At 39.7% G+C, this 27,375-nt stretch overlaps 2 protein-coding genes across 2 annotated transcripts in view; both read right to left on the reverse strand.

Moving 5' to 3' along the window:
* The window catches only part of LOC113428171 (cytochrome P450 2J5-like), a 135,238-nt gene extending 112,314 nt beyond the window's left edge, over nucleotides 1-22,924 (reverse strand). The window contains exons 1-5 of the mRNA XM_087962583.1: nucleotides 22,795-22,924; nucleotides 21,814-21,936; nucleotides 11,908-12,043; nucleotides 6,971-7,230; nucleotides 3,119-3,301 (exon numbers count right to left, since the gene is read on the reverse strand). Of these exons, the coding sequence (XP_087818709.1) occupies nucleotides 3,119-3,301; nucleotides 6,971-7,230; nucleotides 11,908-12,043; nucleotides 21,814-21,936; nucleotides 22,795-22,924 (832 nt within the window). The remainder of the gene's footprint in view (nucleotides 1-3,118; nucleotides 3,302-6,970; nucleotides 7,231-11,907; nucleotides 12,044-21,813; nucleotides 21,937-22,794) is intronic.
* Nucleotides 15,723-27,075, reverse strand: LOC113429863 (cytochrome P450 2K6-like). Its single transcript, XM_087962584.1, has 5 exons — nucleotides 27,058-27,075; nucleotides 24,353-24,494; nucleotides 22,469-22,656; nucleotides 21,814-21,955; nucleotides 15,723-16,137 (listed from the first exon to the last, which is right to left on the reverse strand). The coding sequence occupies exons 1-5, from the start codon at nucleotides 27,073-27,075 to the stop codon at nucleotides 15,953-15,955; spliced, it is 675 nt and encodes a 224-aa protein (XP_087818710.1). The 3' UTR covers nucleotides 15,723-15,952.
* Between the last annotated feature and the right edge of the window lie 300 nt (nucleotides 27,076-27,375).

A 27,375-nucleotide genomic window follows, 5' to 3' on the forward strand; every position in this document is an offset into this window, starting at 1 on the left:
AGATTTATTTGATTTGTGTTTATTAGCTGTTATGTTCAGCAGGAACTCAATACTGCCTATTTTGTATTGGTTCTCATTCAGGGGTGGGATTCTACTGGTTCTGTCCAGCTCTGTAGAACTGGTATCTCTGAAGAGCAGCAGACATAGAACCGAAAAGCATAAATCACCGAACCAGTAGTTACACCAGTTGGATCCCACCCCTGTTCTCATTGTATGTACTCCTATTTTCCCCAGTTTCACCATATCCTGTTCATTTAATAAACACTCAGATTTACCCCCATGGTCTGTTTTATTGGAAGACAGGTGGGTTTAGATGTATGTTGAGCTGCACACAGATTAATGTATAGTGAGGACAGAACAGAATTGCTCTAACTTCAAGCTTTTGTGGTTATTAAATAAATCAAAATAGAGGTGGAAGGGACGTTGGAGGTCTTCTAGTCCAATCATTTCAGGATAAGTATTCATTTAAGTATGAATTAATCAAAAAATCCCTGTTAATTTCTTTCCCTTCTTAATGGAATTTATTTAGAAAAAAGGGGAAAGAAGTGACAGGCAAACATGACACAATGAAAAAACAAAAAAAATTCTAACATCCCCCACAAAGAAACTCTTTTGTCCCATGATAATTTAAGATTGCAGAGGTACAATATATAAAAAAACTTGAATTTAACATAGGCTAAACAGAACAGGAAACGAATAAAATAGAAGAAACCCCTAGGAGTACAATGCCACTAGCTCCTCGTGTTTACTTAGTTCTAGATTGGTTCTCTCCTTGATTAGTTTCCATCCATTGCTTCTTGTTCTGCCTTCTGGGGCTTTGGAGAATAGGCTGATCCTCTCTTCTCTGTGGCAACCCTTTAGAAATTGTAACACTGTTACCATGGCTACTCCTTTTCACTAGACTAGCAACAAATTCTGCAGCTATTCTTCATATGTTTTAGTACCCAATTTCTGCAGCTACTCTCCGAATGTTTTAGTGTCCTGTCCCCTAATGATATTTGTTGCTGTTCTCTGCGCTCTTTCCAGAGTCTCAAGATCTTTTTCTATCATGGCAACCAAAACTGGATGCAATATTCCATGTGTTGTCTTATCAAGACCTTAAACGTTGTTACTAACCCTTCATGTGATCTTGATTCCATACCTCTGTTAATGCAACCTAGGACTGTGTTGGTTGTTTTGGTGGCTGCAGCAAAAGAAATTCTGGATGGAAGCAATGGGTTTAAATCATAATGAAGTAAATGTTGAGTTGGTATTGGGAACAAATTGGAAAACATGTTCAGTGATGGACTGACCCAGGAAGTGATGGACCATCTTTTCTAGAACTGTTTAAACGTGGGATGGATAGCCATCTTTTGGTGACACTGAAATAATGGTTTCTTTCATTGGCAGAACCACTTTGGTGTAATGGTTAATGCACAAATCTAGAAACCGAGTTCTAGTCTCAACATATTTTTTATATTGTGGTGAATAAACTGGATACAATATTCCAAGTGTGGCCTTACCAAGGCATTATAAAGTGGTACTAACACTTCACATGATCTTGATTTTGGGTTTTTTGGTGGCTGCTGCACACTGCTTCATTTTTATTTTGTAAGGAAGCAAATGTTGGTTCAGTATAGGAAAAATTGGTGGGAACTCAGGGGTGGGATTCAAATTTCTTAACAACTGGTTCTGTGGACATGGCCTAATTTGTGGGTGTGGATTGGTGGTCATGTGACTGGGTGGGCATGGCTTGCTGACTGGGTGTGGCTTGGTGGTCATGTAACTGGCTGGTGTGGCTTGTATGTAAATATTGTAAATATTTATGTAAATATTGAATTTTTAATTTTTAAAAAGAGCAACTTTTACCCCAAATCAGGCAAAGCAGACAGGCAGATTGAGTTGCTTCCAGAATCACAGATCTACTGTTCTGCAATCTGCTGCCTGAGTCTGCACTGAAAAATAGAAGCTTCAGTCCTAAGGAAGGTTCAGTTCTGCTCTCAGGCCCCCCCAAATACCACCCATCACTGGGCCTCAGGGAAGCCTCCTGGATGAAGGTGAAGCAGTACATCATCAATTTAGGTTAGCTAGAAAGCAAGAAATCTGACAATTTCCTGCTTTCTAGCTAATCTACATAGCTCAGAACAGCTGATAGTCAGAACAGCTGATCGTCGGGGGAAAAGGAAAAATAGTAACTTACGCAAAATTAGATGAACATACAACGCAGGCAAGTTTGTTGGCATGCATGCAAGATAAGGAGTGACTGGAGAGGGCAAGGAGAGGCAGGGCCAGCCTGTGGCACGATTTACTGATTCTGCGAACTGCACCGAATCTTAACAGACGATTTTATAGAACCGGTCTGAACTGGTAGAATCTCACCCCTGTGAGAACTGTTCAATGTTGGAAAGACCCAGAGAGTGGTGGACCATCTTTTGCTAGAGTTATTGAAACATGGGATGGACATACATCTGCTGGTGATACTGAAATGGGGGATTTCTTTGTGGGCAGAATCACTTGGGTGTAGCTGTTAATGCACCAGCCTAGAAACCAAGATACTCTGAATTCTAGTCCCAGCTCAAGCATTAAGTCAACCCTGGATGAGTCCTTGTCTCTCAGCCCTGAGAAGTGGGCAATGACAAACCACTTCTAAAATCCTAGCAAGAAAACTGCAAAGACTTCTCCAGGATACTGGGGATAATAGTAAAAAAGATGCTTTCCAAGGCTTCCTCCATAGATTCCATTTATGATTACATGAAAATACTGATGGGAAACACTTTTGTCTCTTTCACAGAAAACACAACTCACCACATGAAAAAAAAGCTACCAATGTATTTCACAATAATTTCAAGGGCTTTAATTAACTTCTGGAAATTTTCATCTTCAGGAGAAAAGTGATGTCCAAAACTCAAAACACATATGACGTTAGAAACGGCATTTATTACTGGAAATGAAGGGTCAAAGGGTGGTCCTGCAAATGAAGATGTTTCATAATGAATTATTAAAGAACAGGATTTCTACAGGATGAAAATTGTTTCAAAAAATTTTTAAGCATATCAAATACACATTTTTCCCCCGACATAGACAGAATTGAAAAAACTTCTGCAGACAGAAACTTAAGCCATTACCCAAAATTACATACGTTTTGTTTGTCTAAAGATCTCAACCAGTGTCTGAGCTGCATCTTCTACTTGATGCTCAGTGCTTTTCTTCCCCAGGCTGAGTTTCCACAGAGAAGTGATGCCAATGTGTCGCTGCTGTTTCCAGGTGTGTCCATTGGAGAAAACAATACCTGAGGGGATCAGCAGACAATGATAAATGATTCCTTATAACATTCATGTCAAAAAAAAACCTCCAGTAATATCTAGTTCTTGCCAAACATCTCTCTGAATGTCAGGTGGGAATTCCAAACCTTTGTGCAATGTTGCCATTTTGTTAGATTCCGGCTATGCTATTTTCTATAATACAAATATTCATTTTGGAAATCACATGAAGACACATGTGGTATGGTGACCACAGATGCAATGCTTGCCATCCTCTATCTTGTATGTTGGACATCAAAAGCTTCTCAGATGATGTGAGCAAGACAAGATGTTCTTAGTGGTGGCAGTGATTCACTTGACAACTGTGGTAAGAAAGGTTGTAAAATGAGGCAAAATTCACTAAACAATTGTCTCCCTTAGCAGCAAATTTTGGGCTCAATTGTGGTTGTAAGTCTACTTGTAATGTCTAAATCAATGTATCAATGCAATAGACAAGATGGAAAGCTATGGAAATGTATAATAATTTGGTATAAAATTTGGTATAAGTTGTTATGGTTGAAGCTGAAGTATTCATTGACAGGTAGGACATTGCAATGTATGATTTTATATACCATGCTTAAGTCAGACCGAAGGCGGCGTAATTCAAGGTTTTCTAGTTCTAGAATTTCAAGTCTGGTGGCATAAGGTATTCTACAACAGTAGAAGAGTGGAGAACTCTTCTTGTGAAATATTTCTGGACTTTCTCAATTGTGCTAATATCAGATCGTAATGAGGGTTCCAGACTGATGAACTGTATTCAGTATTGGTCTAGCAAATGTTTTGTATGCTCTGGTTAGTAGTGTGATATTGCCAGAGAAAAAGCTACGTAGGATTAGGTTAACAACTCTTAATGCCTTTTTGGCTATGTACTTGCAGTGGGCTCTAGCACTCAGATCATTAGAGGTGAGTATTCCAAGGTCCTTTACAGAGCTTGGGTCATCAACAAGGTCTTGACTATTCAGCTTGTATTTTATTTTCTGATTTTTTTTGCCAATATGTAAGACAGAGCATTTATTTGTTGAGATTTGAAGTTGCCATTTGTTTGACCATTCGGATACATAGTCAAGATCTTTTTGTAGGGTAGCAGTATTGTCTGTAGTATTGAACAGCTTTACATCATCAGCGAAGAGAACGCAATTGCTCTTAATATGATCACAGAGGTCGTTTATGTAGAGTATGAAGAGAGTTGGTCCTAGAACACTGCCCTGAGGGACACCACTATTGACAGGTACTGGATTTGATAGGACTCTCCCGATTTTGACCATTTGTTGTCTGTTTGATAGGAATGCTTCTATCCAGTTATTCAGTTGTCCAGATATACCATAGGATTTTATTTTTAGGAGTAGTTTGTCGTGTACCACTGAATCAAAGGCTTTACAGAAGTCTATGTAGATTGCGTCTATTGCTTTGCCCTGGTCGAGTTGTGTCGTCCATATGTTTTTGCAGTGTAAGAGTTGCAGATTACAGGATAGTTTTTCTGAAACCAAATTGTTTATTGGAGAGTAGGTTATTTGTCTCTAAGTGAAGGATGATGGATTGGTTAATAATTGATTCCATGACTTTGCAGGTGACGCAGCATAAGGAGATTGGTCTGTAATTTTCAACTAGGCTTGGGTCTCCCTTTTTGAAGATGGGGATGACTGTGGCTTGTGACCATAGGTTAGGCAAGGAGCTGGTCCTGAAAGATTTTTCAAAGATTATGCTTAGAGGTTTGGCTATGGCAGTGGATAGCTTTCTTAAGAAGTAGGCACATATTCCATCCGGTCCAATAGTTAGGGATGGTTTTAGATTGCGTAGTGATTTTTCAACATTGTCTTCTGTGAAATCGATATGTATTAGGTCATTGTTGTTATCTGTGGTACAGTTAGGAAATACTGGGCAAGATCCTTTGCTGTTTACAAATATTGAGCCGAAGAATGTGTTAAAGATGTTGGCTTTAATGGTGTCGTCGTTGCAGTCTTTACCATCAGGTCCTATCAAGGGAGGGATGGACCTTGAGTCTTTTAGTTTGTTGTTTACAAAATTGTAAAAAGCACAGGTGGAATTGGTGCTTAGAAGGTTTTCTTCTTGTTTAATGTGATAATTGGTGCATTCGGTCTTTATCTGGTGGCATAAGTTTTTGTATCGGTTTTGAAATTGGCAACGTGACCAGATTTGTTTTTCCGCCAGAGTGATCTCTTTTTGGATTGAAGTTTCCTTATTGATATGGGTAATCTTCTTTTTGTTTTGTTTTGGGAGTTGTTGTTGGTACATATAGTTTGATGACTCTTTTGACTTCAAGTAAAAATATGTTGTAATGGTCTTCAACAGTATTGCATCCAGTGAATAGAGATTGCCAATCAAGGGATGAGAGATCGTTGTCTATAAGATCATAGTTGCCTTTTTGAAGTTACAATTGGGGATTACATCATTGTGGTGATTTTTGTGTGGACGTATGTTGAGACAAAAGTCAATCATATTGTGGTCACTGCTGGAAAAGGGTTCTTTAGTTTGTATTCCGTAAATTAAATTCAAACTATTGCAGAAGATGAGATCGAGGCAGTTGTTTAGTCTAGTGTTGTTGGTTACTAGTTGTTCCAGTCCCAGATTTGTAATAGCATTGTAGAAGGTTGTGTGTATGATTTCAGTTGTACAATTATTTAGGGTCCAGTCGATATGTGGTAGATTGAAATCACCAAGAAAGATAAAAGGGTATGGGCAGGATGTAGCCCATGTTAGTAATGTATTTAGCTTGTTTACATGTTCGATGTCATAATCAGGTGCTCTGTAACATAGTAAGAATCGAATTGTGATATTTAAGGATAGTTCACAGATGATGGTTTCAGGAAGGGCAAGCTCCTGGGTAACTTTTGGGCTCAATTGTGGTTGTAAGTCTACTTGTAATGTCTAAATCATGAATGTATCAATGCAATAGACAAGATGGAAAGCTATGGAAATGTATAATAATTTGGTATAAATTGGATTGAAGCAATATTTCTTTCTCCAGCCCGACGATTGGTTACAGGAACTGGGCATGGCTAGTCTAGTGAAGAGAAGGACCATGGGACACATGATAGCAGTCTTCCAATATTTGAGGGGCTGCCACAGGGAGGAAGGGGTCAAGCTATTCTCCAAAGCACCTGAAGGCCAGACAAGGAATAATGGATGGAAACTGATCAAGGAGAGATTCAACCTGGAAATAAGGAGGGATTGCCTTCAGAAGTTGTGGGAACTTCATCACTGGAGGCTTTCAAGAAGAAACTGGACTGCCATTTGTCAAAAATGGTGTAGGTTCTCCTGCTTGGGCTGGAGGTTGATCTACATCAGAGATCACCAATGGTAGTCCACGAGAAAATTTTGATGGCTTTCAGCACACCCGGGTGGAGGAACTGCTCCGGGATGAGCCAGACCTATGGCTTAAGCTCTGGAATATGGGACCGGCCAGGTAGCTCGTTGTGGGGCTGGAAATCTTCACTGTAGAAGGAGGTATGTGCAACTTGCAACTTTGCAGATAGTAAACATGCAAGGAGTAGCACAGCCCTTGCTGCCCGGAACAAGGTAAAGGTGTTGTTGTGGCAAGGGGTGGTGGTGGCAGAGGCAAGCTGAAGCAACAGGTGTTAGCAACCCGTGGCTCTTTCATCCCCTTGCTGTGGCTCCCTTCAGCTGAACCCACCACTGGCTGGCCCCATCCCTCGCCTTCCCCTCCCAGTCACCCCTCATCTGGCCTGAGATGGTAAGGGTGTGGGATGGAGATTCGCTCCATATTCCAGAGCAGGAGCGAAGCTTCATCTCTTGCTGGGTCTCACGGGCATCTCTTCTCATCTCTTCTGGCTCTTGTTGGTGCTGCGCGCACATTGGTTGCTCATGGAGACATGCAACTTCCTCTCCACCCCAAGACACTGACTTGACCTGGCCGTTTCTCTCTGCCGCTGCTATTGGTGCCTCCATGGCCTGCCCACTGCTCTTGCAGCACCTTGAGCAGCACAGTTAAATTTAGCACCCTTCATAATGGGGGAGATGGCATCCCCTCTTCATCCCAGAGCCCATTATGACATGGGGCATGTTGTGGCTCCGATGCATGAGCCTGCGTTGTTAGAGGAAGAGGACTCGGAAAATGAGGAGGAGGAGGAATTGGGAATGCCTTCCTCCCCAGGACCTTCCTCTTCGGCAATGCCTTCCTCCCTGATTATGCCTCAGGTTTCGGCAGATAACCGAGAGGGACAGCCTGAGGCTAATCAGTAGAGGGAGGGCATATTGGAGCAGCCTCTGACAGAGAATCAAGTAGATGAATGCTGGCTTGATCCGAGGCAGCGTCGCAGGAAAAAGTGTGAGCTGCAACGCAGGAGGCGTGGACGAATCAGAGACTGAGCTGAGCCATGGAGACACACCCCACAGGGGATAAAATGGGTGTGTTTTCTCTGGGAACTCTGTACGGGACAAAGTGTGAATTTTCTGTCGAGCTTCGGTGTATCTTGTTTCTTGAAAGCTTTTGTGATTAATGTTTCTGGTTATCTTGTCGGACTTGGCAGGCAGCGTGTGTGATACTGCCAAGAACATTGCCTGCTTAAAGGAATTAACTCTGTAAATACTGAATCTTCTTGCCTGCCTGTATTTGGTCGGAGTTTGGACTTCTCATCTTCCTTGGAAAGGTGAGACATAACAGGGCATCAGCTACAGACGGTTCGGTCAAGTGTCTTGGGGCAGAGAGCAGGTCGTGCATCTCTCCAAGCAACCGAAGTACATCCAGCATCAACAACCCAGAGAGCGCCAGAGAATCAGAATGAGAGAGAGAGAGAGAGAGAGAAATAGAGCGAGACAGAGAGAGATGAGAGAGAAAGATAAGAGCAAAACAGAGTGATAGTGAGATGGAGAGAGAAAGATACAAAGAGAGAAAAAGAGAGATACAGAGAGAGAGAGAGAGAGACAAACAGACAGACAAAGAGAGAGGGGGAGAGAGATGAGAGAGAAAGAGAGAGATACAGAGAGAGAGAGAGAGAGATACAGAGAGAGATGAGAGATCCTGGTGTTTTGTTTTCTGTGGGAAATGGGTCCAAATGGCTTTTTGAGTGTTTAAGGTTGCAGAAACAGATGGCCAAGCTAAGTGCCTGTAGGACCCTATATAGTCAATGGGAGTCCAGGTGCTTCAGCGAGCGTCGCGCTGAATTCATATTAGTGGTCTGTGGGATTTAAAATTAAAGCCACAAATTAGGCCACGCCCACAGAACAGGTTGTTAAGAAATTTGAATCCCACCCCTGCACGCATACATATATTAACCCTCCAGCTGTATACTTAATTCACAGCTACATTAGTTTCACACTCCTTAAGAAACAGCGCCCCCAATTTTTAAACTAAATATATTTGCAAATTATTAATCTGTCATCTATGTACTGTATTATATTAATGATGAAATATTTAATAAGAACACGAATAATAAAAAAGCAAGATTAAAGTTTTAAACCCCTCTATTAAAAAATTGTTATTATAATCAACTCGTAGAAAATCTACCATGACATCTTGTCTATCCCAAACATCCCACGAGTTAACATTGATTCACATCTGGATCAAATATCCACATTAGTTTCTTAATACCATCTCTTATCCATTTTTGTGTCAAGGTTCCAAGTAATATGTCTAGAGTGGGATTCAGTAACTTTTACCCAAAATCAGGCAAAGCAGGCAGGTAGATTGAGTTGCTCACAGAATCACAGATTCACTTAGAGATCTATCTATTTGCAAAAGGAAAAATAGCAACTTAGCAGGCAAGTTTGATGGCGTGCATGCCCAGGTAAGGAGTGAGTGGGCAGGTTGGGGAGGAGCAGGGCCAGCCAGTGGTGCAATTTGCTGGTTTTCTGAACTGGGCAGAATCAAAACAACCGGTTCTATAGAACTGGTCTGACCAGGTAGAATCTCATCCCTGAATATGTCCTTTCAACAAGAACTCTGAGGCAGGCATATTTCTCAACATTTTATTGGAGCATATTAAACAGGCATTTTCTTGGTGGAAAATCAACTCTACGTTCCTGCCATTTCCCCCCCCCCCCAATTAAAAATAAAACTTTCTCACTCCCCCCCCCCCAAAGTCACTCATCACATGATCCAATCAGCATGTAGTTCAGTAGTTAGGTGGCCTCTGTCTCCTCCTTTCCAGAACCTGCATCAACATCCTTGATTTCCAGTAGAGATAATTTCATTTTGGCTACAACACCCCAGGTCTCTCTACACTCCCCTCCCTGGCCCCTTCACTCCAGATTATATCAGCCCTGAAGCTATGAGAAAAAATCTGTCTGGGAAAAAAACTACAAAAGAAAAATGGCCACAGTTCGGCCAACTTTAGGGCTGATATTTTGTCTGGTTAAATATAATAAATTCAATCTCCAAAGTCAGTCTATCTTGCAAAAAAGTCCAGGTGAAATTGTTTCCCAATTTTTATCACCCAATTTAAGTGTGATAAATCCACTCCCCAAGTCTCCTTCAATCCTCCTAGCAAAAACCAGTTTATTGCTTCTCCACTTAGGTTTCTGCTGTTGTAAAAAAATCAGCCTTGAACTTCATGGAGGTTTGTGCAATCAACTCAGTTCTCAGTCTGTACAGTCCATATTTCCTTCCAATGAATCTGCTCCTTTCAGATCACATTCCTTCTCTGAATCTAATTTATCCTCAGCTATATACATCTAAGGGGATGTAGTGGCTCAGTGGCTAAGATGCTGAGCTTGTCAATCAGAAAGGTTGGCAGTTCAGCAGTTCGAATCCCTAGCACCATGTAATGGAGTGAGCTCCTGTTACTTGTCCCAGTTTTTGCCAACCTAGCAGTTCAAAAGTAAGTAAAAAATAGGGACCACTTTGGTGGGAAGGTAAGAGTGTTCCGTGCTCTTTAGCATTTAGCATTTAGTCATGCTGGCCACATGACCATGGAGACGTCTTTGGACAGCACTGGCTCTTCGGCTTTGTAACGGAGATAAGCACCGCCCGCTACAGCCGGAAATGACTACCTTTACCTTTACATGCATCTAAATGTTTTCCACAGCCATTATCATTTCATTAAACTTTTTAAAAAGGCTTTTAACTAAAGATTGAATGTTATCAAACTTTTGTTCAGATATCAGCCAGATTTGCTTGTCTGTAACATTGTTGATCTGTGTAATTTAGCAATGATAGATAAGAGAACACAGGAAACTCAAAATGCTGAAGCAAAGTGAAGAAATAGATAATGAAGCAGGGAAATATTTTCTGGATATTTTGATTCAAACGTAAAATAAAAATTTAAAAAAGAAGCTCCAAATATTTTGCAAATTAATAAAATGCAAAAACTCATTGCTGAGAGTCAAATATAAATGTCAATCAAATGAAAGCACTTCTACTATCCAAAAACATACTGTGTTTCCTTACAGAAAAGCAGCTTATTCAAAACCACCACATAAATCAAAGGAAAAAAGAAAAAAACGATGAAGTCCGGCAAGGGATTAAAATAAATCAGCGTTCAGCCAGTCACTCAACTTTTAAAGATAAAAGGAAAAGTCAAACAAAAGATTCAAAAAATGAAGTTAAAACACAAGCATGCTTTTAAGAAAAACAACTGACAATAAGATGGACTTTGTGACAGCTCCCACAGGGACCTGAAATCTTCAAGATTCCCCTTCCCAACAGAGTCTATGGCTGCCCAAAACCTGTCTTGGGTCATTCCTAAGTGCTCTCATTCTAATCCAGGGAGCAGCACTGCCAAAGAACCAGCTTTGGCTTCAGCACATCCTTGGCAGAAAAATGAAAAATTCCTACTCTTCAACAGCCATCTTGAGGAGGAGATACTTCCTTGTTATATATAACTCATGCAGATGGTGGAAATAGTTGCAAGCCTAGAACACACATCCATAAGTTTTTGAAATCATACAATTGCAGAATTAGAAGGGGGCATTTAGTCTATCAAGTTCCACCTATTGTCCACTGCACAAATATAGAATAAAGCATCTTCAACAGAAGAATGCCTACAAACTACTCCTAAAAATAAAATCCTATGGTATCTCTGGACAACTGAATAACTGGATAGAAGCATTCCTGTCAAACAGTCATTTGATTAATTAAATTCCTCATTGCGTAAAAATATTTTATTAGGTTAATACATCGGTCTATTGGTATGGTACAGAGAAAATAATTGAGAATTATTTTATATATTGTTGGTTAATTATTTAGAATGAAATTCCTTATAAAAATAATCTGCATGAAGCTCAATCCTGTTTGCCCACAGAGACCCAATGAGAGGGGGGTCCAAAGTTGTCTCAGGAGGAAGAGAATCAGCAAAGCAAGCAGCAAGATGAACAAAAGTGTCCCTATAGTCATTATTGTTTGGCTGACCCTTTTTCTTTGATGCTTACTAGTGAATCTGAGATGGTTGTATCCTTTTGTCCTCTGCTTTTTACTTTTCTTCCTCTTATATACTCCATTCAGCCCCATTATTTCTCATAGTTCTCTGTGAAACAGCTATAAGCAAGTCTTACCTGAATATTCTGGTATGATGTGGAAAATAACTAATCAAGTGCCATCACTAGCATTTCAAGAAATGTATTCCCTCAATGTGTGAAAATATTTTATTAGATTAATACATTTGCCCATGATTTTGGTATAAAGAAAACAAGTGAGAATTATCTTGTGTATAACTGGTTAGAATTAAATACCTTACGGAAGATATCTTCATGGAACCAAAACCCAACTGCCCAGAGAGACCCAGTGAGAGGTAGAGCCAAAGGACCAGGAGGCAGATGTCTTCGGGACCAGAGTTGTTTCAGGAAGAAACCTAATTAACCTAATCCTACGTAGCTTTTTCTCTGGTAATATCACACTACTAACCAGAGCATACAAAACATTTGCTAGACCAATACTCGAATACAGTTCATCAATCTGGAACCCACACTACGTATCTGATATTAGCACAATTGAGAAAGTCCAGAAATATTTCACAAGAAGAGTTCTCCACTCCTCTACTCGTTGTAGAACACCTTATGCCACCAGACTTGAAATTCTAGAACTAGAAAACCTTGAATTATGCCGTCTTCGGTCTGACTTAAGCATGGTATATAAAATCATACATTGCAATGTCCTACCTGTCAATGAATACTTCAGCTTCAACCATAACAACACAAGAGCACACAATAGATACAAACTCAAAGTAAACCGCACCAAACTTGATTGCAGGAAATACGACTTCAGCAATAGAGTGGTCAATGTCTGGAATACTCTACCCGACTCTGTAGTTTCTTCCCCAAACCCCAAAAACTTTAACCTTAGACTGTCTACTATTGACCTCACCCCTTTCCTAAGAGGCCTGTAGGGGGCGTGCATAAGCGCACCAACGTGCCTACCGTCCCTGTCCTATTGTTTCTCTTATTCTTTTATTTTTCTTATATGTACCCATCTCATGTATTCACAACTATGTATACATTTATACTTATTATCTTGTAAACAATTGGCAAATCAAATAAATAAAAAATAAAATAAAAAATAAAGAAGAGAATCAGCAGAGCAAGCAGCAAAAAACACAAAAATGTCCCTGTCACCGTCATTTCCCTGCTTTTCTTTGATGATCACTGGTGGATCTGAAGATGGTTGTGTGCTGTTGTCTGATGCTTTTTACTTTTCTTCCTCTTTTATATACTCCATTGATGGGAAACAAATAGCCACATGTCTTTTGATTCTCTGTCTCATTTGTCCTAGAACTTTGTCAACAAGATACTATCACATTAATTTGGATTAACAAGGTTGTCTCTGACCATGTGCCACACAAATAACACAGGAAGTCTTTTTTTTTTTTTTAGACAATCATGGGCTATGCAATCCATTTTGTCCCAAATATGACAGCATGCCAGAATCATTTTAAAATCATGCTGTACCATATGTCCATGAAATATATCTGAATATAAAGGACAATCTTGTTGGGCCAGAGAAATATTATCTAGTCCAGGATTATGTCTCATGCATACTAATGTAAGCCCAGCATTACTCAACTTTGCTTACAAAAAAAAGGAATGTCTTCATGAAGGTTTCATACTGTTGAGAACCATCTCTAGAACTGTGCAGCCTTTTGCAAGTAAAATAAATGTAATCACTATGCTTGCTAATAAAGAGGGCTGTTGGAATAAATTCTGCAACAATTGTTATGAATAGAAAGGTATCCTAAATCCAAGCACCAAATTATAGGTAGAGAGCTATAAGACTTTAGAAATCCTTAACTAAAATATTAGTTAATTCTATAATAATATAATATATTATATAAAATATAATAATAATATTAGTTAATATTCCAACTGCGTGATCCATCACCACTTCTGATTATGATCCATGCTAAAGTTTTAGCAGGGACAATTATTAACTCTGAAGTATCATTAAACCCAATAGAGGCCGCATGGCTTAGGACCTAGCCATCCTTTTTGATATTGTGTTTTGCTTTATGGTCCAATATTTTTATTATTATTTTTATTCCTTATTTATTATTCCAACTGTATTAATGATTGCCATGATGTATCTCATTCTGAACACACTCTGAAAGCTGAATCTTTTGAAGTTTTTTTTTGAAGCTCACATCTGCCCTTATTCCTGAGCCCCAGATGTTTCCTTTTTCTCCCTGGGTACACAACAAGAACTCAAAATGACATAGGTTTCACTTGGTTCCTAGGGTCATTCCAGAATTATCTCTTCGTAGGATCCCCTTTATGGCAATTGGGTGCAGGCCTATGCTTCATGGATAAGAATCCCCAATCCTCTCCTTCGATCACAGTGTTGCTGATTGTTAATTTACTTATTTACTCAGTGTATAAATATAGCTGTTTCATAGAGAACTATGAGAAATAATGGGGCTGAATGGCGTATGTAAGAGGAAGGAAAGTAAAAAACAGAGGACACAAGCATCTCAGATACACTAGTAAGCATCAAAGAAAAAGGGTCAGCCGGACAATGATGGCTATAGGGACACTTTTGTTCATTTTGCTGCTTGCTTTGCGGATTCTCTTCCTCCTGAGACAACTTTGGACCTCCCTTCTCATTGGGTCTTTGTTGGTCTAACAGGAATGAGCTTTGTGGGCTAACATGATTGAGCTTTGCGGACCGAAGACGGTGTACTTCTAGGTTGTCTAGGTCTAGAATTTCAAGTCTGGTGGCATAAGGTATTCTGCAATGAGTAGAGTAGTGGAGAACACTTCTTGTGAAGTATTTCTGGACTTTCTCAATTGTATTAATATCAGATATGTAATGCGGGTTCCAGACTGATGAGCTGTACTCAAGCATTGGTCTAGCAATCGTTTTGTATGCTCTAGTTAGTAGTGTGATATTACTGGAGAAAAAGCTACGCAGGATTTGATTAACAATTCTTAATGCCTTTTTGGCTATGTAGTTACAGTGGGTTCTAGCACTTAAATCATTAGAGATGAGTATTCCAAGGTCCTTTACAGAGCTTGGATCATCAACAATGTCTTGACTATTCAGCTTGTATTTTATTTTCTGATTTTTTTTGCCAATATGTAAGACAGAGCATTTATTTGTTGAGATTTGAAGTTGCCATTTGTTTGACCATTCTGATACATAGTCAAGGTCTTTTTGAAGGGTAGCAGCGTTGTCAGTGGTGTTGTATAGCTTTACATCATCAGTGAAGAGAACACAGTTGCTCTTAATATGATCTCATAACACAACTAAACCTCCAGGTGATCTTAATGACTCACTAAAAGAATGCAAATGACCAGCTGTCTGCAAGGAGTATAAATCTTTCCATTCCCCTCCATCCAGTCAGAGCTGAAGAAGCTTCTTGGATGAGAAGGAAAACATCTTCAAAAAGAACCCAGAAAGTCCAATTGCCTCTTGAAAAAGCACCTTTGAGACAACTATGACTAGGATGACTGAGAATCTCCATAGACATATACATCCTTGACTGACACCGTTATTGGTACTAATTTTCTCTCTTAGAGTATTATACATTCCTGTGTGTGAACCTTAGTCATCCCTATGTTCAAAAAGGGAGACCCCAGCCTAGTTGAAAATTACAGACCAATCTCTTTATGCTGCGTCACCTGTAAAGTCATGGAATCAATTATTAACAAATCCATTATCTTCCACTTAGAGACAAACAACCTACTCTCTAATAAACAATTTAGTTTCAGAAAAAAAACTATCCTGTAATCTGCAACTCTTACACTGCAAAAACATATGGACTACACAACTCGATCAGGGCAAAGCAATAGATGCAATCTACATAGACTTCTAAAGCTTTTGATTCAGTGGTACACAACAAACTACTACTAAAACTAAAATCTTATGGTATCTCTGGACACCTGCATAACTGGATAGAAGTATTCCTGTCAAACAGGCAACAAATGGTCAAAATTGGGAGCATCCTGTCAAATTCTGTACCTGTCAACAATGGTGTCCCCCAGGGCAGTGTTCTAGGACCAACTCTCTTCATATTCTACATAAATGACCTCTGTGATCATATTAAGAGCAACTGCATTCTCTTCGCTGATGATGTAAAGCTATTCAACACCACAGACAATACTGCTACCCTTCAAAAAGACCTCGACTATGGATCAGAATGGTCAAACATAAGTTTTGGTACTGACTAAATAGAAGCACAGAACAATATTAAGTGAATAGAAATATAGAGGAAACATTTATCATAATAGCTACTGTTTGAATAAGTGTATGTTTTTTATGGTGTTTAAGTTTAAGCCTTTTTGGGAATAGCACACAGTTTGTAAGGGTGTGGCTGCATTGTTACTCTTACAACAGGTACTTCATTGAGTTTTTTCACTCCTTCAGGCAACTGGAAGCTGAAGGTCCTCAACAAGTTGGTCAGAAAGATGAAGATCTCAATTCTTGCTAGCAGCTCTCCCACACATATACGTTGACCTGGTGATGAGACAAAGCATTCGTAAAGTGAATAATAATCATTTCTCTAGAGTATATCCCATTAGCAAGGGAATCTGAAAAGATCCATAACAGATGAAATAGATTTTCATGTTGAATTCTGATATTTTCTAGCAGATTCAATTCCTAGTGCTGCCTAGGAATTGAGGAGAAATAGTCCAGGATGTCAGCTTTTCTGTGGCTGCCATGGATCTATCTCAACTACTATTGGACCCCAGAAGCTGATGTTTTGTTTCTATCTGAACAAGAGCTAGGATAAGTCTTATAGCCATAGATGGATGTGGATGCCATTATGTTGGATGGAAATCAATCTCTGCAATAATTGGAGATTACTTTCTGCAGACCATGTTCTGCAGGGATGAAGGGCCACTAAAACATTATCCTGTGTTTAATATTTTCTACCACCCAAGGTAGGGAGATAGAAAGCTTTAGCTCTCCTCGCTTAAAATCTCTTCAAATGCCTTTTAGCTGTGTAGATTCTCAAGCATCCAGGTCATGGTTGCCTCAAAGGTGCTTTTTCAAGAGACAACCAGACTGTTTTTTGTTTGAAGATGTTCTCATCCAAGAAGATCAATTCTCATCCAAGAAGATAATGACAAATCGGATAAGTAAACCCAAGCCACGTGACTGTATTTTCTTCTACTACTCAACTTGAACAGCTTACGAAAGTTTTACACTATTTCAAAAACCCTTTGAGCATCGTATTACAGTCTTTTGTTTACAGAGTAATAGCAATCTACTATTACAAAGAGCAATAATTTCCTCTCAGTCAACAACAGCATTAACCCTTTCCTTGCAGACTCTTAATACTACCTCATTACTTTAATCAAACACTGATTAACTCATTACCTCAAAACTTACAACTTTTCTACCTCATCACCTATATCAACGGTTAGATAATCAATTTCTATAAAATATTTTACTAATGGTTCAATTGATTTATGGTCCTAATTGATTAGTGTGACTAGAGTGTTTAGTGCAAATAGTGTGATTACTGACTAGTTGAAAAGATCAATATGCATGTAATTTAATTGAATAGTAAAATCAATGATTTAGTGAATTTAAATGAACAGTGTGATTAATGATTAGTGTAATTAATTGATTAGTGTTTAGAATATTTAATTGATTAGGCTGATTGTTGCCCAGAAATATTATCTGACTAGAGAGATTACTGCAATTGATGATTGATTGGTGTGATATTGTTCCATTAATTAATTTAATCAACGTACCATCTTAACAAACCTACCATGCCAAGAAAAAAATCCTATGCCAAAGCACTACCTACAGAGAACATAATCCCCACCAATGATCCACAAGACTCCTGCACATGCCTTAAATGCTACAAAAATCTAAAGGATAATGAAAACTCCATCAAATGTTCTCTGTGTAATAAATACACTCATCATGACTGCTTGGGATTAACCAAGCAATTTATTCAATACCTGGAATCATCCAATGAGTTTCCATATTACTGCAATTCATGCAAACCCAAACTGGATCTGTTGGAAAGAATTGATACCATTGAAACCATAGTAGCATCCCTGGACGCATGCAAACTCAAACTGGATCTGTTGGAAAGAATTGATACCATTGAAACCATAGTAGCATCCCTGGACGACGTAATAGAAAGAATATCCAACCTTGAAAAAAAAGAAACAACGCAAAAACCTGAACTTCCAATAGCTACAAACCACATCTCTACCCAACAACCACAACCCAATCCAAAACCCAATCCACAAATAAACAGAACCCAGACAAATATTGATATCCCAATCCTCATCAGAGAAGCTGTTGAACGTGAACGGAAACGTCCAAACGCCATCTTATTTGGTCTAGAGGTCACCAATAACAATGATGACATCACAACTGTCCGAAACATCATCAGGGATTATCAAGCATCAACCATCTCCGCTGATGAAATACTTGACATTTCACGCATTGGCCGAGAGCTCAATAACAGTGACAGCTCTGTGGCCCCACGCCTGTGCAGAGTCATTTGCAAAAATGAATCAAGCAAACGTAAATTCATTTATACTATAAACTCACTCGCCAAAACCAACACCAACCATAAGAACCTCCGTTGCCGCCCTGACCTAACCATACAGCAACGTGCCCGCTCCCGTGTACTCCGCATTGAACTCAAAAACCGTCTAGACAATGGAGAGAAGGACCTGTACATTGACTACCATGCTGACTGTATCAAAAGTAAGCCACGCAACCCAATACTCAGCTTTTACCCTCAACCACAACCCTACCTCAACCGATCCACCACCACCCAAGACTAGGCACGCACGCCCCCAACTACCTCAATTCCAACTACTGCCAGCCTTAAATGCAAACTACTCAATGCAAGAAGCCTCGTGAATAAAATACCTGAATTTCTCATCCTCCTAAATATGGCTAACTTTGACATTATATTTGTCTGTGAAACATGGCTCAATGCATCTCTCCCTGACTCCATTACCACAGTAAGAGACTATCATGTTTACCGATCAGATCGTGAAAATCGTCAAGGAGGTGGTGTTGCTATCTTCTATAAAAAATCCTTACATCTAAAACATATCCAAGTTACCCAGGAGCTTGCTCTTCCTGAGACCATCATCTGTGAACTATCCTTAAATATCACAATTCGATTCTTACTATGTTACAGAGCACCTGATTATGACATCGAACATGTAAACAAGCTAAATACATTACTAACATGGGCTGCATCCTGCCCATATCCTTTTATCTTTCTTGGTGATTTCAATCTACCTCATATTGACTGGACCCTAAATGATTGTACAACTGAAATCATACACACAACCTTCTACAATGCTATTACAAATCTGGGACTGGAACAACTAGTAACCAACAACACTAGACTAAACAACTGCCTCGATCTCATCTTCTGCAATAGTTTGAATTTAATTTATGGAATACAAACTAAAGAACCCTTTTCCAGTAGTGACCACAATATGATTGACTTTTGTCTCAACATACGTCCACACAAAAATCACCACAATGATGTAATCCCCAATTGTAACTTCAAAAAAGGCAACTATGATCTTATACACAACGATCTCTCATCCCTTGATTGGCAATCTCTATTCACTGGATGCAATACTGTTGAAGACTATTACAACATATTTTTACTTGAAGTCAAAAGAGTCATCAAACTATATGTACCAACAACAACTCCCAAAACAAAACAAAAAAGCAGATTACCCATATCAATAAGGAAACTTCAATCCAAAAAGAGATCACTCTGGCGGAAAAACAAATCTGGTCACGTTGCCAATTTCAAAAACTGATACAAAAATTTATGCCACCAGATAAAGACCGAATGCACCAATTATCACATTAAACAAGAGGAAAACCTTCTAAGCACCAATTCCACCCGTGCTTTTTACAATTTTGTAAACAACAAACTAAAAGACTCAAGGTCCATCCCTCCCTTGATAGGACCTGATGGTAAAGACTGCAACGACGACACCATTAAAGCCAACATCTTTAACACATTCTTTGGCTCAGTATTTGTAAACAGCAATGGATCATGCCCAGTATTTCCTAGCCGTACCACAGATAACAACAATGATCTAATACATATCGATTTCACAGAAGACAATGTTGAAAAAGCACTACGCAACCTAAAACCATCTCTATCTATTGGACCGGATGGAATATGTGCCTACTTCTTAAGAAAGCTATCCATTGCCATAGCCAAACCTCTAAGCATAATCTTTGAAAAATCTTTCAGAACCAGCTCCTTGCCTAACCTATGGTCACAAGCCACAGTCATCCCCATCTTCAAAAAGGGAGACCCAAGCCTAGTTGAAAATTACATGCCAATCTCCTTATGCTGCGTCACCTGTAAAGTCATGGAATCAATTATTAACCAATCCATCATCCTTCACTTAGAGACAAATAACCTACTCTCCAATAAACAATTTGGTTTCAGAAAAAAAACTATCCTGTAATCTGCAACTCTTACACTGCAAAAACATATGGACGACACAACTCGACCAGGGCAAAGCAATAGACGCAATCTACATAGACTTCTGTAAAGCCTTTGATTCAGTGGTACACGACAAACTACTCCTAAAAATAAAATCCTATGGTATCTCTGGACAACTGAATAACTGGATAGAAGCATTCCTGTCAAACAGACAACAAATGGTCAAAATCGGGAGCGTCCTATCAAATCCAGTACCTGTCAATAGTGGTGTCCTCCAAGGCAGTGTTCTAGGACCAACTCTCTTCATACTCTACATAAACGACCTCTGTGATCATATTAAGAGCAATTGCATTCTCTTCGCTGATGATGTAAAGCTGTTCAATACCACAGACAATACTGCTACCCTACAAAAAGATCTTGACTATGTATCAGAATGGTCAAACAAATGGCAACTTCAAATCTCAACAAATAAATGCTCTGTCTTACATATTGGCAAAAAAAATCAGAAAATAAAATACAAGCTGAATAGTCAAGATCTTGTTGATGACCCAAGCTCTGTAAAGGACCTTGGAATACTCACCTCTAATGATCTAAGTGCTAGAGCCCACTGCAACTACATAGCCAAAAAGGCATTAAGAGTTGTTAACGTAATCCTACGTAGCTTTTTCTCTGGTAATATCACACTACTAACCAGAGCATACAAAACATTTGCTAGACCAATACTCGAATACAGTTCATCAGTCTGGAACTCACACTACGTATCCGATATTGGCACAATTGAGAAAGTCCAGAAATATTTCACAAGAAGAGTTCTCCACTCCTCTACTCGTTGTAGAATACCTTATGCCACCAGACTTGAAATTCTAGAACTAGAAAACCTTGAATTACGCCGTCTTCGGTCTGACTTAAGCATGGTATATAAAATCATACATTGCAATGTCCTACCTGTCAATGAATACTTCAGCTTCAACCATAACAACACAAGAGCACACAATAGATACAAACTCAAAGTAAACCGCACCAAACTTGATTGCAGGAAATACGACTTCAGCAATAGAGTGGTCAATGTCTGGAATACTCTACCCGACTCTGTAGTTTCTTCCCCAAACCCCAAAAACTTTAACCTTAGACTGTCTACTATTGACCTCACCCCTTTGCTAAGAGGCCTGTAGGGGGCGTGCATAAGCGCACCAACGTGCCTACCGTCCCTGTCCTATTGTTTCTCTTATTCTTTTATTTTTCTTATATGTACCCATCTCATGTATTCACAACTATGTATACATTTATACTTATTATCTTGTAAACAATTGGCAAATCAAATAAATAAATAAATAAATAAATAAAATAAATAAGATTCTTCAGCTCTGACTCAATGGTGGAGGATGGAAGGATTTGCTGCAAGGAATATAATAACTCTGTGGTCCAGATCATCGGTAAAAAGCTACAATTAACTGAGTGTTCTTTGGATTTAACTAATAATTCTCCCCAAACACCAGAGATACAACCTTATCCATATCTTACAAAGCTCCAATACTAGAATTGCTGTCTAACTATCCCTTTGTAGTTCAAAGTTTATACCCTAAGGGATGTTCAGACTCTCTTAGCTTTGAAACCATGGATTCCTTGGTTTCCTGTTCAGTCCATGTTGACCTCAGAACATCTCAGGGGTGTGGATGGTGAGAATGTATAAGTAATAAGCTGCTTTGGGCTTATAGATGTACCTATTCCAAATGGCAGAAATTCTTCCCGTTCAATGAACTTCCCATCCTTATCTAAAAAGTGATTTGGGTTGAATTCTTCAGGTGTCTCCCATTGTTCAGGATCAAGAAGAACGGAGCGCAGGTCTGGGAAAATACAAGCCCCCTGTTAAGAAAAAGAGATTATTAAATAGACCAGTTTCATAAGTGAAACAGGCAGAAAAGTTCAAACAACATTGATTAAACATTTGATTTTAGTTTGCCTTTCTGGACTCACATTTCTACATTCCCATAGCAGTTTCAGAGAGCAGTAGCTGCTCAATGTTTAGCTTCATTCTTCCATTTTTTCCATTAAAACCACGAGGGGGGTGCCTATTTATCACATCAGATTGCCCCGAGAAATGGACAAAGAAACAAGTCCAGATATGACTACAATTCTGAAGTTCAGCCATTAATCACTTATCACCTTTCTAGAATAAATAGAAAATACTAATGGATCTATCATTAAAATCTGAGAGGTGTTTGGATTTAAACTCATAATCCATCCCCCACAAGAGTTTGCTATTCTTGGTTATTTGAATTTACATGACTACATTGGTAGTTATGAACAGAGAGCACATGTCATATTCTGCTTTTCCCTCCATGCTGTACTGCAATACAACCTGAACATGTTCCTCACCTTTGGAATGTGGTAATCCCTGATCTTCACATCCTTTGTATTTTGCCTGGGAACCCCAGCTGTCAAAATATATCTTACACGCTGTATTTCATGAATCACAGCATTGGTGTAGGGCAGCTTCTTCCGATCCTGATAGGAAATTGACCGTGAGAATTCACACACATCTTCAATCTCTTTCTGCACTTTCTCTAGAAAAAATGATGAAAATAGATGCTTTATTTTGTTCATTCAAGCCTGTTCCACCAATGTTCTGGCCTTCTTCAAGTTATTGTCAGCTTCTGGGCTCCACGTTGATTGGAATTCCAAATTTGCAGTCCCATTTGTACCTCCAATGCCAATTGCCATCTCAATGACCTTTATGCTGCTACTTGCACCAGACCACCTGACTGAGGACTCCAAATCCATCTCTGATCTCTGGGCATTGCACTCTTCCTGCTGGTCTTTGATCCCAGCCATGTACTTCACTGCCAAGGTCCCTATTGACTTTCTTGGTCAGTTTTGGCTTCCAGTACCTGCTTGTCATTCTTCAGGACTGCAGCTCCGACACCAAGCTGGCTCTTCAATACCCCTCCACTAGCCTTTTGGCATTAGCAAACACTCTCCACCTTGACCTCCAGACTGGTAATGTCTTCTGACTGGTACTAGGTTAGACTCAGAGTTGGCTCACTACCTGCTACCAAACCCTCATTGTGCTACCCCTCCCATGCACACATGTTCACAATGGAAAGTTCAAAGGTTATTATTCAAAATCCCAGTTTTAGGGGTAAACCAAACATCGATTACCAAGCTCAGCATGAGACAAAATCTCAACAAGATTCAGTCCAAGAAATGCCAAACAAAGTCCAAATCCAGTTCTAAATCCATACCCAAGGTTACAAATCAAGTGACAAAGAACAGGAGGTAAGAACCTGGACACATTGTTCAGGAAACTCCCATTACTTTGGGCAGGATTAAATAGGCAATGCCAGTACAGTCCCTCACAATGGGTGAGATTCCTTCATCGTTAATAACCTGGCCAACCAGCATTGTGCCTGTCTCCATGCACATCCTTGGATCAGGAGGAGGTATGGACTCCACCTCCTTATCCTCACTTGACTGTGGGCAGATCAGAGGTGGTATTCAACCGGTAGTGGAAATTTCGAGTAGTTCAGAGAACCGGCAAATACTACCTGTTTCCCTTCCCCTGCCATGCCCACCAAGCCACGCCCACATGTAGTAAAACAATTTGAATCCCACCACTGGGGCAGATGCTCATTCTTCCTGTCTGGGTCATCCAGGCTCATGTGCCACAGCTGCGGCTCCCTCAGCTCTATCTCAGCCTGTCACCCATCCAATAGTCCTGGCTGTGGCTGCCTTGTCAGGCTGGAACCCTGCGCTCTCCAATCCATCTCTCTCTGGTGCTTCCATGCTCTCTTTCCCCAAAATATCAGGACCTGGCTCATCCTCCTCTTCCTCCTCTGAATTCACATCCAGAGAGGGGTCTGCAGAAGGATCCATTACACTCATCCTGGATATGTCCCTCAATGCTGCAGACCAAGGGCCCTAGTTTGGTTCTGCCCCTTCCAGCCCTCGCTTGATAGATTTCTGCATTGAAAGCATTAAATCTGACCTGATTTGCACGGATTTCCAGTTTCTAGTTCCTCACTTAATATTTTATTGAGGATTCAAAGGAGGCTCTCTGTTTATTTATTTAGCATATGGTAGCCTTTCTGTACGTACATTCTTTGTTTTCCTTTAATCCTGCTAAATTCATACTCCTGCTTATAGAATCAAGAATCTACATTGGAAATTATTACAAAGAATAGGTTTAAAATAATTTCTGTGAATTTTAAAACCTGGAGTAACTTTTGTTGCACTAGGTTGCACTAGCCATGTCTGTCTCACCTTGGATGTTAGGATGATTAGTCAAAAGGAGAAGTGCCCACATCAGAGTAAGCATGGTTGTCTCTGTTCCAGCAATAAAAAAATCAAAAATACATAGAGCCAGGTTCTCTTCTCTGTAGGTAGATTTGGAGTCATTCCTGCTCTGATGTTTAAAATGGAAAATGAAAATTACAATGAATTCTATGCAGATTTCTGTAGTTATTTTTTATCTCTGTATCTCAAGTATAGAGAATAAATACATTCCTGGTGGTTATGTCAGTGCAGGAAAGTAATACTTCAACTGGTAGATTCACATTAAGACACTGTCTTAGCTAAGCTCAAAGTGATGCATATGACTGCTTTAATTATCAGTTTTTGTGGCTATTATGCCACACCAGGATAATTTATGCAATTTTTTAAAAAAAGGGTAATCCTCAACTTACTATCATTTGGTGATCATTCAAAGTTTCCATGGCACTGAAAAAAGTGACTTACAAAATGGTTTTCATACCATTACAGCATCCCTACAGTCATGTGATCAAAATTCAGGTGGTTGGTGGGGGATTTCCGGTTTGTCGGCTTCGCGAGCGGTAAGGATTCGCGAAGCTGCACGATCCCTGCCGCGCTAGCCGTTTTGGGGCTCCGACCGGACGGGTGCGGAGCAAGGCTGCCCTGCAGGGGTAGCTGAAGGTAAGGGGATCCGGAGGAAGGGTCTGGGGTGTTGCAGACCCCCTCCCTGGCCGGCAGAACCCCCTTTTACCAGGACGGTGCAGCGGCGGTCCGTAATGGCCGCCACAAAGAAGTTGGCAGCCGGGCAAGTATGCGCAGGAGGAAGAAGAGAAAGTTATTGAAAGTGAAAGTTCTTCTTGGTCGACCCAGGGCTTTGAGATTTATCTAATTTAATTACTGGAAAAGATGGTTTTTTGATGATTTTTTTCACAAGAGAAAAAAAGCGGCAATTTTGAGGTGCTGAAAGGAAAGTTTACTCTCCTCCCGACGGAATTAAGCCGGAAGGGAGAGGATAAAAAAATATATAAATCTGGATCTTGTTGGAGGAGATGCCTTGAAGATTTGAGGACAGAAACATAATTTTAATAAGGCTTTAAAATATAGATTTGGACTCTCTTTTTATTTGTTTGATACCACCCCTGGAAGAGGAAGGGGAATTTTGGCTTGCTTGGATTTATTGAGGATTGTGGATTTTGGGATTGTTTTACCTTTCTCTCGGAATATTTGGTTGGTGTAAGAAGAAAGAGGAATAAAGAAAAGAAAAGATTTATTTATAATGGCTTTTCCTTTTGAAGACCTGAGGGATGAATATGAGCAAACAAAAGCAGCCTGCAAAGATGGTATGGAAAAAGCTTTTCTATTTCTAGAAATGGCGCTGGTCAATTACCAACAGACAATGAAACAGATGGAAACAGAAGAACAACAACAAGGAAAAGACAAAGACGCCATCTTTATTGAATCCCAAAACTTATCTAAGGAAGAAGGAAGGAAGAGAGCAAGGAAAATGAAGGACTTAAGATCTAAAACATTTGAGAAAGAGAAAATATGATGCAAAGTAAATATAATGATAGCAAACAAGAGAAAAAGGGAACACAACAGAGAAGGGATCCCAGCAAGGCAGAGGTTAGAAGAAGAAGGGGGGTAGGAAGATTTGGTGGGGAAGAAAGAAAGGGGAAAGGCGGAGAAAAGCCTCAAAGTTTTAAAATTGGATGGGAGAAGAGGAATTTTTTTTAGGGACAAAGGATGAAATATAAACTTCTGTAAGAAAGATTCTGCTAGGTACAGAAGATGGTATTGTAACATTTATATTTGAAATAGTAAATTAGAATGGTTTAAGATTTAATAAGAAATTAAAATGTTGAAGTTTTTAATAATGATTGAAAATGTAATAAAATATTGAAGGAAAGGAGGATACAATGTATTTAAACATTTTTGGTGGATAGAATGTACCAAGCAGAACCGAATTGGGTATTTGTTATGTTGAATGTTAATTTTACTAACTTAGGGGGAGGATAGAAAGGCATCATACTCTGATTAGTGATTTCAGGAGAAATTCTTTTTATTATAAGAAGAGATAGAGGGATAATGAATGGGCAAAAGATATAAATATAATGATTTAATTAAGATGGATTAAATAAGATAGAATTGTGAAGAGTGATATGCACTGCCCATGCAAAGAGAGGTAACTGGGGCCAAGGTACTTTACTAAAAGATTTTTTTTATGTTTGTTTGTGTTTGTTTGTGTTTTATGAGAATATTGGGGAAATTTCTGTAGAAAGACAGGAAAAGATTTAAATATGTAATGATTTGTTTGTTGTTGAAATTTTTAATAAAACTTGTTTTTTTTAAAAAAAAATTCAGGTGCTTGGCAACTGGCATATATTACCGTATTTTTCGGAGTATCAGACACACTTTTTCCACCCCCAAAAGTGGGTGTAAATGTCTGTGCATGTTATACAGTGAATGTTGTCGAAGCCCCGCCCAGCCACCGGCCCCCACCCTTCGGCCTCTGCCTCCCAACAATTTGCCTCCTTGCAGCAAACAGCAAACAGCCTGTTTCAGCTTCAGCACAGCCTGATTAGCACAAGCAGCTGATTGTCGGTTGGATCGGCCTCTTGACAATCAGCTGTTTCAGGCTGCAGGGATTGACATCGCCAGTTGCCGCCACCGTGCACCCCGTTTTTAGCATCTGCATCCCACTTTTGGCCCCCACGCACCCTGTTTTCAGCCTCCATGTGCCCCATTTTCCACCTGTTCCGATCCCCACCGCCAAAAAGGCAGCAGGTCATATTTTCACGGGAAGTCTTTCACTGTCTCACCTAGTGGCAGCACCAACAGACCCACGAAGCAAGAGCCTGTGTGGCCACTCCCATCCACTACTCCTGCAGCCACTTGCCACCGCTCACATGCATCATCCCCCAGCTTCCGTTTCATCATCAGAGGCCTTCATGAAAGGCCTCTGCAGCTGAGGAACAAGATCTGACAGCGCTTCTGATGGCAAAATGGAGGTGAACATCAATCCAGAGATCATTTCT

Source organism: Notechis scutatus, chromosome 4 (genome assembly GCF_049901735.1).
Source record: "Notechis scutatus isolate UNSWTSFEM ecotype Mainland chromosome 4, rNotScu1.2, whole genome shotgun sequence".
Classification (NCBI taxonomy): domain Eukaryota; kingdom Metazoa; phylum Chordata; class Lepidosauria; order Squamata; family Elapidae; genus Notechis; species Notechis scutatus.